The sequence below is a fragment of the Condylura cristata genome, unplaced genomic scaffold, assembly GCF_000260355.1.
Source record: "Condylura cristata isolate star-nosed mole 26May11 unplaced genomic scaffold, ConCri1.0 scaffold00014, whole genome shotgun sequence".
NCBI classification, from domain to species: domain Eukaryota; kingdom Metazoa; phylum Chordata; class Mammalia; order Eulipotyphla; family Talpidae; genus Condylura; species Condylura cristata.
The window spans coordinates 27,193,635-27,208,527 of NW_004567115.1; the positions used below are offsets into that span (position 1 = coordinate 27,193,635).

General features: G+C 44.2%; 1 protein-coding gene across 1 annotated transcript in view; it reads left to right on the forward strand.

The window, feature by feature from the left end:
• The window catches only part of HGSNAT (heparan-alpha-glucosaminide N-acetyltransferase), a 27,069-nt gene extending 14,769 nt beyond the window's left edge, over positions 1–12,300 (forward strand). Inside the window, exons 8-18 of the mRNA XM_004682478.2 lie at positions 319–395; positions 1,090–1,120; positions 3,187–3,347; positions 4,486–4,601; positions 6,620–6,741; positions 7,088–7,214; positions 8,375–8,461; positions 9,426–9,503; positions 10,424–10,494; positions 10,591–10,703; positions 11,555–12,300. Coding sequence (XP_004682535.1) covers positions 319–395; positions 1,090–1,120; positions 3,187–3,347; positions 4,486–4,601; positions 6,620–6,741; positions 7,088–7,214; positions 8,375–8,461; positions 9,426–9,503; positions 10,424–10,494; positions 10,591–10,703; positions 11,555–11,736 — 1,165 coding nt within the window. The 3' untranslated portion in view covers positions 11,737–12,300. The remainder of the gene's footprint in view (positions 1–318; positions 396–1,089; positions 1,121–3,186; positions 3,348–4,485; positions 4,602–6,619; positions 6,742–7,087; positions 7,215–8,374; positions 8,462–9,425; positions 9,504–10,423; positions 10,495–10,590; positions 10,704–11,554) is intronic.
• Positions 12,301–14,893: the final 2,593 nt, after the last annotated feature.

Here is a 14,893-nt window from a genome sequence, read left to right on the forward strand (position 1 = left end):
TAACTGGGACAGTTTTACCTATGATCTTATGACTGTAAGAGGGAAGGACTCTTACTACAGTTCCTTCATTCTGACAGCTAAATCACTAGCACAAAATTGAGCAAGTTTAAATGTTTTCCTGCTTTGAAGTTACATAGTTTAGTGCCAGTATAAATTTGGCATAAGAAAGCATGTTGGAAATGTTGGTAACAGAAGAACTGTAGTGTGAGGTCCTAATTTTAGTGATTAGACATAAGAGTTGGTCTCCGTGCTTTATCAGTGCCAGGACTGTGAGTACAATTGTGCTGCTTCAAAAGCGTGCTCTTTGTTGCTTTACAGGGTAGCGCTCGTCCTCATGGTTTTCGTTAATTATGGAGGAGGAAAATATTGGTACTTCAAACATGCAAGCTGGAATGGTAAGCTGTTTCCTAAAGGTGGCATTGCTTATGTAGTCCTTCCTGCTCCCCAACACTGAGGGCAGGGCAGTCCCTCAGCACCCACCCTCAGGAGCTCTAGCGATGAGGCCCCATTAGCTGTCTCCTGAGCTGTTGAGCTTCTGTCTCATAGAATGACCTTTGATTATCCTTTTAGCTCTTTTGTTTTATTCTTCCTTTTATGTGTGGTGACTGTCATGCTTCTCTATAAGAACACATAGATGCCAAAGCGCTCTCTGTCTGAGGAGTGTGGGACACTGCAGAGATGCTAAGAATTTAGTGTAAATGATCCTTGTTATATTCAAGATAGGCCTCTGTCACAGTCACTCCGTGGTACCAGTGAACTGGGGCTGATCTGAGTGGAGCTTGAGCAGTGGCTGTGGATCAGCTTTGCTTGAGTGGACTTTGAACAGCACTGCTTAAACTTAGTAAACAGGTGTATGTATTTCTAGTTTGGTTCTCCTGTGCCCCGTTATGTTCTTGAGAAATGCCCCAGACCTCTGACTAGTTGCAGCCTTTCTGGGGAGGGTCTGAGTGTCATTTCAGAGTTTTCTCTGAGCTCTCTTTGTGAGTTTACGTTCTGTATATGCCAGTACATACGGAGAATCCCTAGGTTGAGAAAATACTGGATTCTAGAGGCATTTTCCTTACTGTTTGTGTTTGTGTTGCTCTACAGGACTGACGGTGGCTGACCTTGTGTTCCCATGGTGAGTGGGCTTCTACCACGGCTCTTCTGTAGGTCATGGTCAGTTTTTAATTTTTCACAGGATGCTGCAGTGTTTCTCTTGAGACCTCTCTCTGAGTTCTGGATTGCAGGCCTGTGTCACTCACGAGCGTGTCACTCTGCTATGATGAGGTCCTTCCAAACATTGTGTCACTGAATGGTTCTTGGCTCCATGTTTGTCTAAGCCCTATAATTTTGAAAGATGAGTGATTTTTGGAGGAACATAGAGTAGGTAGGATATATAAAACCCTAGCATCTTATAGGAAGTAAGTCCTGAATATGTAGTTAAATTCCACAACATATTCCTGAAAATAAGTAAAAAGTCACTCCATAAAAGAAGTTTGGGATGCTGAGTTTTGATATGGACATTGTCTGAGTTTATTCCCTTTCTCTGTCTCTAACTTCCCATGTTAGCTTTATTACTTGTGTTTCGATAAAATATCAAATAAGTATTTCATTTAATTTAAATTTAAGTATTAAACTGCAAGTTTACAATTAAAAAATAAAGTCTTCAAATATTACAATAAAAACAAAAGAAGTGTAGGATGTTGCTGTCAGGGAACTCTGAGGGCTGTGTAACAAGGCAACAATTGCATTAAAATAACGTTTAAAGTAATAGTGGAGGGTCTCCCTGGTGGAGCAAGGGTTAAAGTTTCAGCACTGTCAAGCTATCTCCAGCCACTGGGCATGAGTTCGATCCCCAGCAGGGAGCTAACCCACATGGTGCAGCAGAACTCTCCTATCCTGCCCGCTCCTCCCCTCAGCAGTGTTTTTCATTAATTTACCTGTTCCATTCCCCATTCTGTCTCTGCTGAATCCTCTCACGCCCTCGACCCACATCCTCTGGCCTATACCCCAGTTCTATAAATAAAATAAATCTTTAAAAAAAAATAAAATAAATAGTGAAGTATCTGATAATAGTTGTGCTTCACATCATCTGTGGCTTGTTAATCTTGATAAGCGACCTGACTTCCCTCCACATTGTGGGCTACATCTTGGCTGTGATGCTTGAGTGACTTTGCTCCATCATTAGGAGTAAGTAGTGACCACTGGTTTGTGCCTTTGGTCTGTTGTGTTTCATTACTAACATGAGCTGAAGGTTCTTTTGGGATTGGAGGATTTGGGGGCATTTGATGGATTGGGAAGGAGAAAGTTTGACATGCCTGCAGCCTGGCAATTACTTGAGTATATTTACAATATACCCTACAGGAAAGTGACTTGGCTCCTGTTGCTGGTCCTACAAACTGTTATCTGATTAGTTGACTCCAAGACAGGAAGGGGGGGGGCACTAATAATGCAGTGGAAGCAAACTCTCTCGTGGTAAAGCCCTTCCCCAGATTATTAGAAAAATCACTATTCTGACTTTTAAAGTTAATTTGGTATAGTAGAAAGGAAAGACATGTGGTTCTGAGAAAATAATCTTTAATTTTTCTTTCAGGAGCAAGACTAAATTTAGAAATCATCGAAATGGTGTTTCTCAGGGACTTTGAGGGCCCACTAGTGAATATTGAGCTGGTAGGGATGTAGTGCCTTCTCCAGCCTTCCTCTTGATAATTCAGCAGGATCGTTGTCCTGGAAATCTTTCAGAGAGCACTTGAAGGAGCCTTGTCAGAGGCACCACACGCAACAGACCTGCTTTCTGATCCTTCCTCCCTATGAACCCAAGGTCATATCAGGCATCAGCTGCTTTAAAAACTCACGTGTTGCAGGCCTCCCTGGTAATCTAGGGGTTAAATCTCAGCACTTTCCCACTGTAGACTTGAGTTTGATCCCCATCTGGGGAGGTGACCCACATGACACAGCAAATCTCTCCTATCTTGTCCACTGCCCTCAGCAGTGTGTCCCAGTAAATCCACCTGTTCTGCTCCCCACTCTGTCTCTGGTGAATCCTCTCACCTCCTGCACCTCTGGCCTACACACTAGTTCTTCTACATTAAAAAAAAAAATCACATGTTGCTTCTTTTACAGTAGATTGTCTAATATATTCATGGACATATAAGACCAAAACCACTAGAAATGGACACTTAGTAATAGATGTTTTTTCCCTAGGTTTGTATTTATTATGGGAACTTCTATTTTTCTATCACTGACTTCCATACTACAGCGAGGGTGCTCGAAATTCAGATTGCTGGGGAAAATTGCGTGGAGGAGTTTCCTGTTAATCTGTATAGGAATTGTCATTGTGAACCCCAATTACTGCCTGGGTCCATGTAAGTATTTCCCACTCTGTTAATATATATATTCAGATTGAAATATGGAAACTACATGTTATAACTTGAAAGAAATATCATTCCACCATCATAGATTCCTCCTGTAACAAAAACAAATATTAGAAAAATATATAGGTTGCTTAAAACGCTTTGGTATTATTTTAATACCTTGGAATTTGGACATGGGAGCACCCTCCAAGACCACGCAAACCATCCTGTTATACAAATCAAGACTCGGAGGCTGGGAGAGATTGAAGTGTTTTCTCTGGAATATCTGTGTGTAGCAAGGGGCAGGGAGGGTCCAGACCAGATTGTCTGGTTCTTAGACCACTTTGGTTCCATCAACTTTCACTATGAGGTTTATGTGGGAGTTGAGAAATCCAGCTTTGTTATCCCAGGTGTGGCAGCTGGGTTGCTGGGATGCCATAGATTTGACAAGGTGACAGCCAAATTGAAGAAAGAATATAAGCCCTACGCTTAGTACCAGCATCTGAATCAGGGAAGGTGGTGATATCTCTCCTCAAGGATCACTGTCAAAAGGAACAGAAATAGCTGGACATAGGCCAGATGAATTCCTCAAACACAAAGCACCGACTCTAGGCCTTAGGAGGAGGTGGAGGTGACTTCCAGTTGGAATTGTAAGGGAAGACGGTATATAGAGCAAATTGGCGACTCCTCCAAAATGCTCTGCTGCCCCCAGAAGGTGTAGCATGGGATTCACCACAGAGTTACTTAATCCTAGTGATTTACTTGTGTAGCCTGCAAGGAAGGGGGAGTCTGCCAGTGGCCTGTGCCAGGGCTGCATGTTCCTGGTCTCTGTGAGAGAGAAATCTGTTTCTAACAGGGGAGGGCCAGGAGAGGAACTTGAGGACCAGGGTAGTCCTTGCTTTATCCCCACACTCAAGGGAAACACCGTGATCTTCTCTCAGTCTCCCAGCTGGCCAGCACTGTGCTCTGAGTTTGAACTAAGTCCCTTCTCCTGAGTAGTTGTCCTGTTTCACCCATGTCTCCTGACATAGGTCTTTCCATCACCAGAAACTTAAAAGGACTTAATGTCTTCCCTTTAGAAAAAACCGTGCTGGCCCGTGATGTGGAATGAACATGCTACTAACATGTTTCCTCCTTGTACCTTCTACAGTGTCTTGGAATAAAGTCCGAATCCCTGGCGTGCTCCAGAGGTTGGGGGTGACTTACTTTGTGGTTGCTATGTTGGAGCTCCTGTTTGCTAAACCAATTCCTGAAAATTGTGCCTCGGTGAGCAACCTTGTTTTATTAAAAAAGAAAGGGGGTGGTGCAACGGGTTAGGACACAGCATTGCAAGCTTGCCATAGCTGCTTTAGTGCAAGTTCGATCCCCTGCCCCGGAGGTGACCCACATAGCACAGCAGACCTCTCCTGTCTCTCCTGCTGCTCCCCTCAGCAGTGTACTTTGTCCATCTGCCTGTTTTGCTCCCCACTCTGTCTCTGGTGAATCCTCTCACTGCCCCTGCACCTCTGGCCTATACCCAGTTCTGTATACATAAATAAATAAATCTTTAAAAAAACACAAACGAGGGGGGAAATCACAGTATAGTTTTAGAACTTCCTTTAGTGCAGTATGTATATCAATAGAGTCTGTAACTCTTGAGTTGAAACACATTCTTTCTTCCTTTCACCTAGTTGTTTTAATTTAGTCTGTCAGTCATTTTTCTGCTGTAGTTGTAAAAAAAAAATCTCATGGGATCCACCCACTTAAAACACATTTGTTTTAAGTGTTCTGTTATCAAATGCATTTTGGTGGTATTAAATATTATATCACCATCATTAGTTTGGTAGTTCAGTCTCTTGGGACATTTCTATCAATTATTCAGTTTTCTGGCCATATAAGATATTAAAAATCTTAATGCACATGAATAAGCTTGTATATGTACACATACATATATAGATACTGGGAATGTTGTACTTGAAGAGGAATGCCACAGTGGGATATGAGAGAATGGCTGGCTGTTACTTGGCTGTTTTACTTTCCATAACAAGTGTGGGGATCTCACCTCTTTTGTGGTTACTTTCCACCTTATGAGCTTACCCAGGTGATAGATAATTTTTCCCAGTAGAGGCAAAAATTCAGGTGGAAGGGTTTGTATTTTTCCATTTGAGTCCTACTTAGCAATAGATTAGTAAACTCTGTTGTTTTCTAGTTTTTTCCCCCTTATATGATTAATATGCATATATATTGCATTCCAGGTTCTCATGGTTCTTCCTATAATAATTCCTTAGTCCTGTATTCGTGGAGTATGTTTACTTCCTATCCCCCAGTTGGTGTATACTCTGCTGTGCTATAGATTTCTTTGATGTGACATGAGCTTGCTTATGCCGTGAACTCAAGCTTGGTTAGCCAAGAGTGAAGCCTAAGGGCGTGTGGTGGTTGGTCGGGTGACCACAATAGAATGAGAAGTTGGGTGGGTCACCAGGAACAGATGGACTGTATCCTTTCTTCCTACAACCAGAACAGCTCCAAAAGTTTAAATTTCATTTTTCTTTTTATCAAATTTATTTTTAATTTCTTAAACAGATTTATTGAGATCATTCACATATTATGAACATCCCATGTTTGAAGTGTGCAATTCACTGATGTTTAGTATATTCAGAGTTGTGCATTCAGCTCCACCATCTGATTCTAGAACATTTCCATTATCCTCCAAAGAAACCCCATACTCACTACCAGCCATTTTATGGTCCCCATCACTCCACCAAACCTAGGCAACCTCTGCTTTCTGTCCCTGTAGATTTTCCTGTCTGGACATTTCATATAAATGGATGACTCTTACAAAAATGTACCTTTCTCTGTCTGACTTCTTTTATCACCATAATGTCTTTCAGAGTTTATCCATGTTGTGCAATTTATCAGTACTTAATTCCTTTTTCTTGCTGAATAATATTCCATTTTATAATAGTTACTATCCATTTACTAGTTGATGGACATTTGATTTGTATCCACATTTTGGCTTTTATGAATAATGATACTATGTACATTTGTGTAAAAGATTTTGTGTGAATACTTGGCTGTGGGAGTCGGAACCTCTCTGGCCTTTTTTGACTTACATTTCACTGTGGTAGTTCACAAAGGCATCTGGACCCATCATTACATTTGAAATAAACATGCATGTACTTTTCTTATTCCTAGTAACAGAGGCCAAGAGACGAATCCTGGAAATTTCTCCAGTACACAGACTGCATATTATTCCTACTCTTCCTGCACTGGGCTCATGCATGCTTTTTGTGTCCTGTACTCAGGAGAGAAGCTGCTCTTTTCTTCGAGACCTCGTGTCCAGCTGGCCCCAGTGGCTCTTCATTCTGATACTGGAAAGCATCTGGCTGAGTGTGACCTTCTTCTTACCAGTTCCTGGATGTCCTACGTACGTAAAACTGCACAGTCGTCCCTGTGTGGTTCACTTTCTGTCACATGAGAAAAATTCTGTCTCTTGCTTCTCTTGTGTTACTTGGTGTTAGCAGAGGAGTTTGGTGTGTGTGTCCAGAGAAATGATGCCTTAGGGTTCTTTCAGGGTCAGTTTGAGTGGAAGTTGGGGCCCCCACTGTAATATGTGGGGAGCAGTGAAGTGACAAAAGCTCTGGTGAAAGAGCAGATGCCCTTGGGGGTGGCTCAGGCCGCTGGTCTGACCCCATGTTGGGTGCCCGGGAGAGCAGGACATTCCTGATCCCGTCCTGAGTCGTGTCGGCTAAGTCGTGTTTTCACTTCCCTAGTGGTTACCTTGGCCCGGGCGGCATTGGCGACTGGGGCAAGTACCCGAATTGTACTGGAGGGGCTGCTGGCTACCTTGACCGAGTGCTGCTGGGAGATGACCACCTTTACCAGCATCCTTCTTCAGCTGTGAGTGGGCTGGCTGGTCCGTGCAGCTGGGCACCTGGGCTCTCTGAATGAAAGGAGAGGGATGGGAGGCGCTGAACTGTCTGGTAACGAGGACAAGAACTAAGTTTTACCTGAGAAGCTGACTGGCTTCATTTACTTAACCGCTCCCTGTGGGGCAGGGTGGAAATGCCTCTTTGGGCTCTAAAATGGAGATGGCTCATGGGGCTCTTCCTCAGTCCTCAGAGTGCCTTCTGGCAGCGCACTCTGATGGGATCTGTGTGGGCAGCTGGCGGAGTCCTGAGCTCAGAGACACCTGCAGACTTGGGCGGCAGAGGTGGGGGCCCAGAGCACTGAACGCTCACACAGCCCTTCGCTGACCTCACAGGGCTGAGGGTGGGAAGCCTGCAGGGTTGTTCTGAATTGCAGTGCTGGAAAGGGCCCTTTACCCCCCTATGGATGTGGACCACCCTGGCAAGAGCCTCTAGCTCCTGGGGGTGGGGGGGTGGAGTCAGCTCTTCCGTCAAGGGCGAATCCAGAAAAGCAACTGGGCTGGCACTTCTGGCCATTGATACTGCCAGCCTCAGGGGATGGATATTTTTGTCCTGCCAGGGGTGTGGTGGGGGTTCTGGACAGTAGGCGGCAGCCTCCACTACTAGTGCGCTAGTGTGTATTTTTTTTTTTTTGTCATGATTTATGTTTTTTTTTTTATTACAAAGTTTATTTTTACATCATTTTGCACATTTTTTTTCCATCTTGATTACACTAGTATGTATTTTATGATAATACAGATACATGTTAATTGTTATTTGCTGTAAAAGAAAATAGGACATTGTTAATGTCATAGAAGGCTGAATCAATAACGGTAAGCCCGGGAGTGATGAAGGAGGCGTGCACCGTATTGATCAGTATCGGGATGCGTGCTGCAGAGCCTAGGCCAGCCCTCTCTGGAGCCTTCTCACAGTGGAGCAGCTGGGCAGGACCATGGCTCCTCCCTGGTCTCTGGGGCACCTGTCGCAAGTGTCATACACCACATTTCCTTGGCCAGAGGTATTTTAATTGCAGAAGGTGGCAATGAATTTCTTTAATTAAAAAACAAGCATTTTCCATTTAGTCCAGAGGATGTTTGTGTTTATTCTGTTGCTGTTTGTGGGTGACAGAGCTTCTTGTTCTGCTTTGTCAAGGTGCTTTATCACACTGAGATGACCTATGACCCGGAAGGAATCCTAGGGACCATCAACTCCATTGTGATGGCATTTTTAGGAGTTCAGGTCAGTTCATCCATGAGGACGCTTTTTTCCTGATGCTTTGTGATTATCAGTTCATCACTATTTCTTTAAAATAAGTAATTAGAAATATGTCTTCTGTGTATTACAGGGCTAATAAAATCTGTAAGATTGTCAAGACTTGAAGTTGCTAAAATTCAGCACATCCAAATAATTAGGAGAAATTGCTGTGTTCTCGGAAAACATTCCCATTGTCTCTATGACTTATCTTACTGCTGCCAGAATGGGTCATCTTGCAGACCCTTCTGAGCAGGTCACTTGTTATTTTGGGGGAGAGAAATGACTTAATGGTGTTCCTTGGCTCCCCTTCCCCCGTGGGAGAGAGCCCGTGCTTGGCAGTGAGACCTACAAACCTACCTGTGACCTCACCGCTCTGCTCACCCGCCAGCCTTTCTGAGTGAGCTGCAGCACCTCTGATGCCATGCATGCCCACTCCGCCCCACGCTTGCGGCTCATTCTACCCAGTACGCCCTGCTTTGTACTCAGAACCTCGCCTCAGCTTGACAGCACCCCTTTCCCAGTACCCCCCCTTTTGAGTCCCATGTCATTCTCAGTCGCCACTGAGCAGAGGTGATGTTCATTTTTTTTTAAAGATTTATGCATACTAGTACTGGGGTACAGAGGTACAGGGGGTGAGAGGATTCAGTAGAGACAGAGTGGGGAACAGAAGAGGTGGATCTACTGAAATAACACTGCTAAAGGGAGCAGTGGGCAAGACAGGAGAGGTCTGCCACACTATGTGGGTCAGTTCCCTGGCTGGGAATCTAACTCATGCTGTAATGGCTGCGGATGACTTCTTCATAGCACTGTGCTTTAACGCATTGCACAGCCAGAGTCTGGGCAGCCTGCCTGGCAGAGGAGTCTAGGGAGCGATTTGGACAGTGGATGAACATGAAATGACCATCCACCATAGGTGATTGTCCCAGTGACACTGTGTTTCCTTCTCCAGGCAGGAAAAATACTCTTATATTACAAGGACCGGACCAAAGACATCCTCATCAGATTTACCGCCTGGTGTTGTGTTCTAGTAAGTAACTGACATTCCTTACTGCAATGCCTTCTCTTCTCATATATATATTTTAAAAAAGATCATGTTTAGCAGCGCTGGGAGAACAGCTGTCACACTTCACAACAGGCAGCTTTCATCACTTGCATAATAGAGAGGAACAGATTCTTCCCTTAACACCTAAATTCTCAGGTTTATTTTCACAAGAAAAAATTTTTATAAATAAGATCATATTGTTATCTGGCAGTCAGTAGTCAGCATGGAGCGAAGGACCTGCCTGTGGGTTCTGCACAGCTCAGTGCTGGAAAGTCCAGGCAGATTATGACAGCTCTCCAAATGTCATTTTCCAGAGTGACAGGCGACAAATGGAGTTGGAAGATTGACTGCTCATGTTACTCCTGACCTTGTTATCCTTCCGTCAGAATTCACTGCACTTTATTAATTATTTCGCTTTCAACTCAGAGAAATGGGGAAAAGATGATTTTTTTTTTTTTGAAAAATGTTTTTAGTTACACATCTTAAAAATATTTTCCCAGTTAAGGGCCCTCCCTGGTGGCGCAGCGGGTTAAGGCACTGCACTGAGAAGCTAAAGCCACTTCCGCATGAGTTCGATTCCCGCCTGCCCCGGAGGAGACCACATGGCGTGGCAGACCTCTCCTGACCCGCCCGCTGCTCCCCTCAGTGGTGTACTTTGTCTATCTGCCTGTTCTGTTCCCCACTGTCTCTGGTGAAGCCTCTCACCACCCCTGAGCCTCTGGCCTGTACCCCAGTTCTGTATGTACAAATAAATAAATCTTTAAAAAATATATATATATATTTTCCCAGTTAAAATTTTCCCAGGTGCAATTTTCAGCCCTTCCAAAGCAATTAAATAACTAGATTATTTGGTCTCGAACAGAATTGTTTTTTGAGTTGATAGATATCCTTCTTCCCCAATACAGGGCCTTATTTCTGCTGCTTTGACAAAAGTTTCTGAAAATGAAGGCTTTATTCCAATAAACAAAAACCTCTGGTAAGTGTAGTGACAGTGTCATATGATGACCTCCATCGGTGGTCCTGGGGTCGTGCTCGTCAAGGGCCCCGAAACACCTCACTCAACTCCTTCCAGGTCCCTTTCGTACGTGACCACGCTGAGTTCATTTGCCTTCTTCATTCTACTTGTGCTCTACCCCGTTGTGGATGTGAAGGGACTGTGGATGGGAGCTCCATTTTTTTACCCAGGCAAGTCACCCCTGCCCTCAAACAGAGTTGATGGTGGGGACATAGGGACCATCCAGAGTTGAGAAGGTATGCCCAGGTTGCGTCTCAAACCACGGCTTGGGTGGCCTATTTTGGAGACACAGGCAGAGGGAGATATCAGCCAGACCGCGCTGTTCTTGGCCATGCAGGACATTATTGTTCCAAAGCAGTTCACCCCATTTAGATTGTGGGGGCATAAAGGAATTCCACTTGTTTCTTCAGGCAATCCCAAAGGGTGGAGTATCAGAACCACCCAAAGCATGTCATCCAGCTTCTAAAGCTTCAGAAGTTGAGCCATACTTTCTGTTTTGAATAATTTTTTCATTGAAATAACTGTATTATAACATTATGTAAGTTTCAAGTTGCATCATTATAAAACAACATTGGTATAAGTTCACATGCATTTTTACATTTATGCATAAGAAATTTTAAGAGACAATTATCGAGAGATAAATGGAATGGTTTGGATGCAACTCCGCCTGAAGACTGAGAATTAGACCAGATCTGTGTCTTTCTTGAGCTCTCTCATTCCAGTAATTCTAGTCACAGTTACATTCTTTGGACCTCAAGTTTTCTGTCTAGGAGATTTAAGTTAATGAATTTGGCTTTCCCTTTAGCTTCAATATCAAGAATTAGATCCTAAATTGTCATGGAATGAGTATGTTTTAATCATTGTTTGACAGCACTTACACTTCCATGACTAAGGGCTGCATGGACTATTCTGGGCAGCAGGCAATACCAGAAGCATGTGCTCTTTGTTTTTTCACTGAACTAAAGTCAAATTCAAGGATTTCTTAGATGCTGAGGAAAAACTGCCCCTCTGTGTCTTGCAGGAATGAATTCTATTCTGGTGTACGTCGGCCACGAGGTGTTTCAGAATTACTTTCCCTTCCAGTGGAAGCTGGGGAACACCCAGTCCCACAAGGAGCACCTCACTCAGAACATCGTCGCCACTGCCCTCTGGGTGCTCATTGCTTACATTCTCTATAAGAAGAAGGTTTTCTGGAAAATCTGAGGATAGCTCCAGCTGGACTGTGTTGTTGGCAGACCAATCGCTGGGTCTGGGGGAGTGCTGAGGCAGCCTTCGGGAGGGGGAGTCGTTCATTATAGCTGACAGGTGTGTGATTTCCAGACTCGTGGGAAGACTATAACATGGTTGTCAAAACTACCTGTGGAATTGGGACTTAAGTATTTGGAAGATAATTGCCTTTTTTCTCCGTTTTCTCTATAAATGAATGTGTTTGAACTCCCAGGGGCATTTTGCTTCTGTGATGGGTAAAACGACCTAAGATGTGATTCCTGCTGTTTTCCTGCAGATTGCGTTTCTACCTGACTACATCCCAACCAGGAAAACCAGAATTTCCATTGTGGCTGACTATAAAGTTTACTGACTGTGATGTGTATTGACATGGTATATATTTTTTTTGTCTTTTGCAGTAACCGTTTCAAGAAAATAACGATAATTGGCGTTTTAGATCTGCAAGGCATTGACGGGTCCCAAAATTGCCTTTCTCACTTAAGCCATTTTCTCCTTTTCCCTATTTGAATAAAAGTTAAAAATATAGATGTGTTCTTCCCAGCCACTTGTTTAGTTATCTATTTACCTACCTATCTTTGCACCAGCCTCCCTACCCATTCTTTTTCTGTATGTATATGGCAGCCAGGCACCTGAGGATACAGTCTCGGAAGAGAAAAGCAGAGTCTGGCTTACAGCCCCACCTCGCCGCCCCTTGCTAAGCAAGTCCCCTGGCCTGGGAGGGCCTCAGTTTCCTCATCTGTCAAATGGAGGAGATGGAGATGACCATGCAGGTTCTTTGCAACTCATGCTCAGTAATGTGGTAGCAAACCTTAGCTTTTTTGAAATCCTTAGAAAAATAACTGTACTACAGAAAAGTCTTCAAAATTAGTGATGGTGAAAAGTTAAAGAAACTCTCATTGGAGTAAACCTTTTCAGACTGACCCTCCACAGTGGAGGCACCTGCTTCCATCACAAACCTGAAGGAAGTTTCTCAGGAGTGAAGATAGAACACACGTAGAGAAACAACACTTTTCATATGATGCATCATCATACTTAATGAATTTTCTGTGAGAATTCTGTATTTTAGGAACTTGTGCCGCTAGGTTGTTTCTTAGATCACCCTCCTGCTGAGGCAGGGGCTGTCTCGGTGATTCATGGCTTCAGCTCTCGCCCTGCATGGGTGCCTGTCTCATCTGTGTGCAGCGTGGGCCTTTGCCCTGGGTCTCAGACCAGGTAGCTGCCTGCCTGGCCCTCCACCTGTCAGTTGCCCGCATCAGGGTCACCTCTCCCCTCCTCTTCCCGCATTCAAGCCTTTTTCTCTCTGGATCTCCCTAGCTCTAGGCACAGCCCTGCCACCATGTCGTCACCTTTCTCCCCCATAGTTTGGTTTTTCCCCATATGGAAAAAATTAATTGCAATGCAGAACTTAAAGACCTGTATTGAGTCATTACCTAATCTTAGCCCCGTCTTCATCATTCCCCTGGAGCTTTGTCATGTTTGCCGTCACCACCTAGTTACCCTAGCTCAGACTCCTGCAATCACCCTAAAACTGGCTGACTTGCGATCCCGCGTTCTGGGACGACACCAGATCCGCCAGCGCAAACTGTATCTGATCAAACCATCTCTTTAAAAAGCTTCCACTGACACAGCCAGCCATCCCCAGTGGGGGGTGTCTGTCCAGCTTCCCCATCTCTTTCCCCCCACATCCCCAAACCCTGCCTGTTCCAGTGTAGCTGGACACCTCCCCTCTCCGTCATGGAGCCAGTGGTCATTCAGGATTTATTTTTTGTCTTAATTTCCTTCCTATCCTTACCTAACCTGTTATTTTACACCTCCTAATTCTAAGGCACCTTCTCTAATCTCATCCAAAAATAGTATTTTCTTCCCCTGGATTCTCTTATTTCTATCAGTCTCATGGAACTTATCACTTATGGCCTTCTATGCTAGTTATTTGTGTATATGTCTAAATCCCCACATTTGTTAAAGGCAAGAATTAGGACTTGTTCATCTGCATATTCTTTGTGGCACTTAGTGCCTCAGAGCAGGCAGGCACTAAATAAACATTTATTAAAGTAAAATAGTGGCGTCTTTGTTGTTAAAATATATGTGCTGACAGAATTAGCATGGGAGCACCCAGTGAAAATGTCCATGGAGTGAATGCGCACGGAGACAAACATCTCCCAGGAGTTTCTCAGACTCACATTTCATCCGAAATGGCAGCAAGACATCTCCGTCTCTCAAGTTACCCAGCAGCATTTCTTGTACTGGGGAGTATACCAAGAGGGCTGTGTTGGGCAAGAGAGGACTGTGATTAGGCTGGGTTATAATTGCAGCCTCAGTGGGAGGCGAGGTGTCTGTGCTCCAGGTATGCCTCATAACTTTACTAGCTGGAAATCCCTCCGAGAACCTCTCAGCAATCCCCCCTGTCCCATGTCTTTTTGGCTACCAGTGCCTCACTTGATTCGTAAAACCAGCAACGGACGAGGTAATGCAAAAGACCAGCTATCTGGGTTTTTTGATTGATGCTTCCATCTAGCAGGTAGCAGTGGTTCAAGCTGGGGCAAGGCACTTGATGATGTTGCATTTCAGAGACAGCTCTGGGTCCTTTCAACAGTTCAAGATGGAAGTTTTACAAGGAAGGAGGGAGGAGTTCTAATTGGAAGCTTCCTGAAGTATCTGCGCTAAGAGGGTGCTTGGGATCTGTCTATAGATTGGCAATTTGGGCTGGAACCAGGTAGCTTCTGGTAGCATGCCACTTTCTCAGGTAGTCATTTTAAGGGGGCAGTGTGTTTGCTAGGGTCACCTGGGGACAGATTTTAAGCTGTCAGAAGGCATGCTGGAGCTTGGCGGCATTCTCAATGCAAAGGTTGAACAAAGTTCTCACAGGCCTCTCTCTGCCTCTCTGCGCAAATGGTCTGTCCCTACTTTATCCTGTAGTCCTTCCACTAACATCATCAAATTAAAAAAAAGTGTATTATTTTCATTTGGGTGTTAGAAAGTCTTAATTTCATGTGTGCTGCCCCAATCACTTATCTGAAGAAGGTGCTGGAAAACCAAAAGTTAAGAGATGAAAGCAAAAGAATAGTTCAGATATTTGTAAGAAACATACCGATTAACACCTTAAACTGAACCAGGTGAAACAGTTTCTGAGACG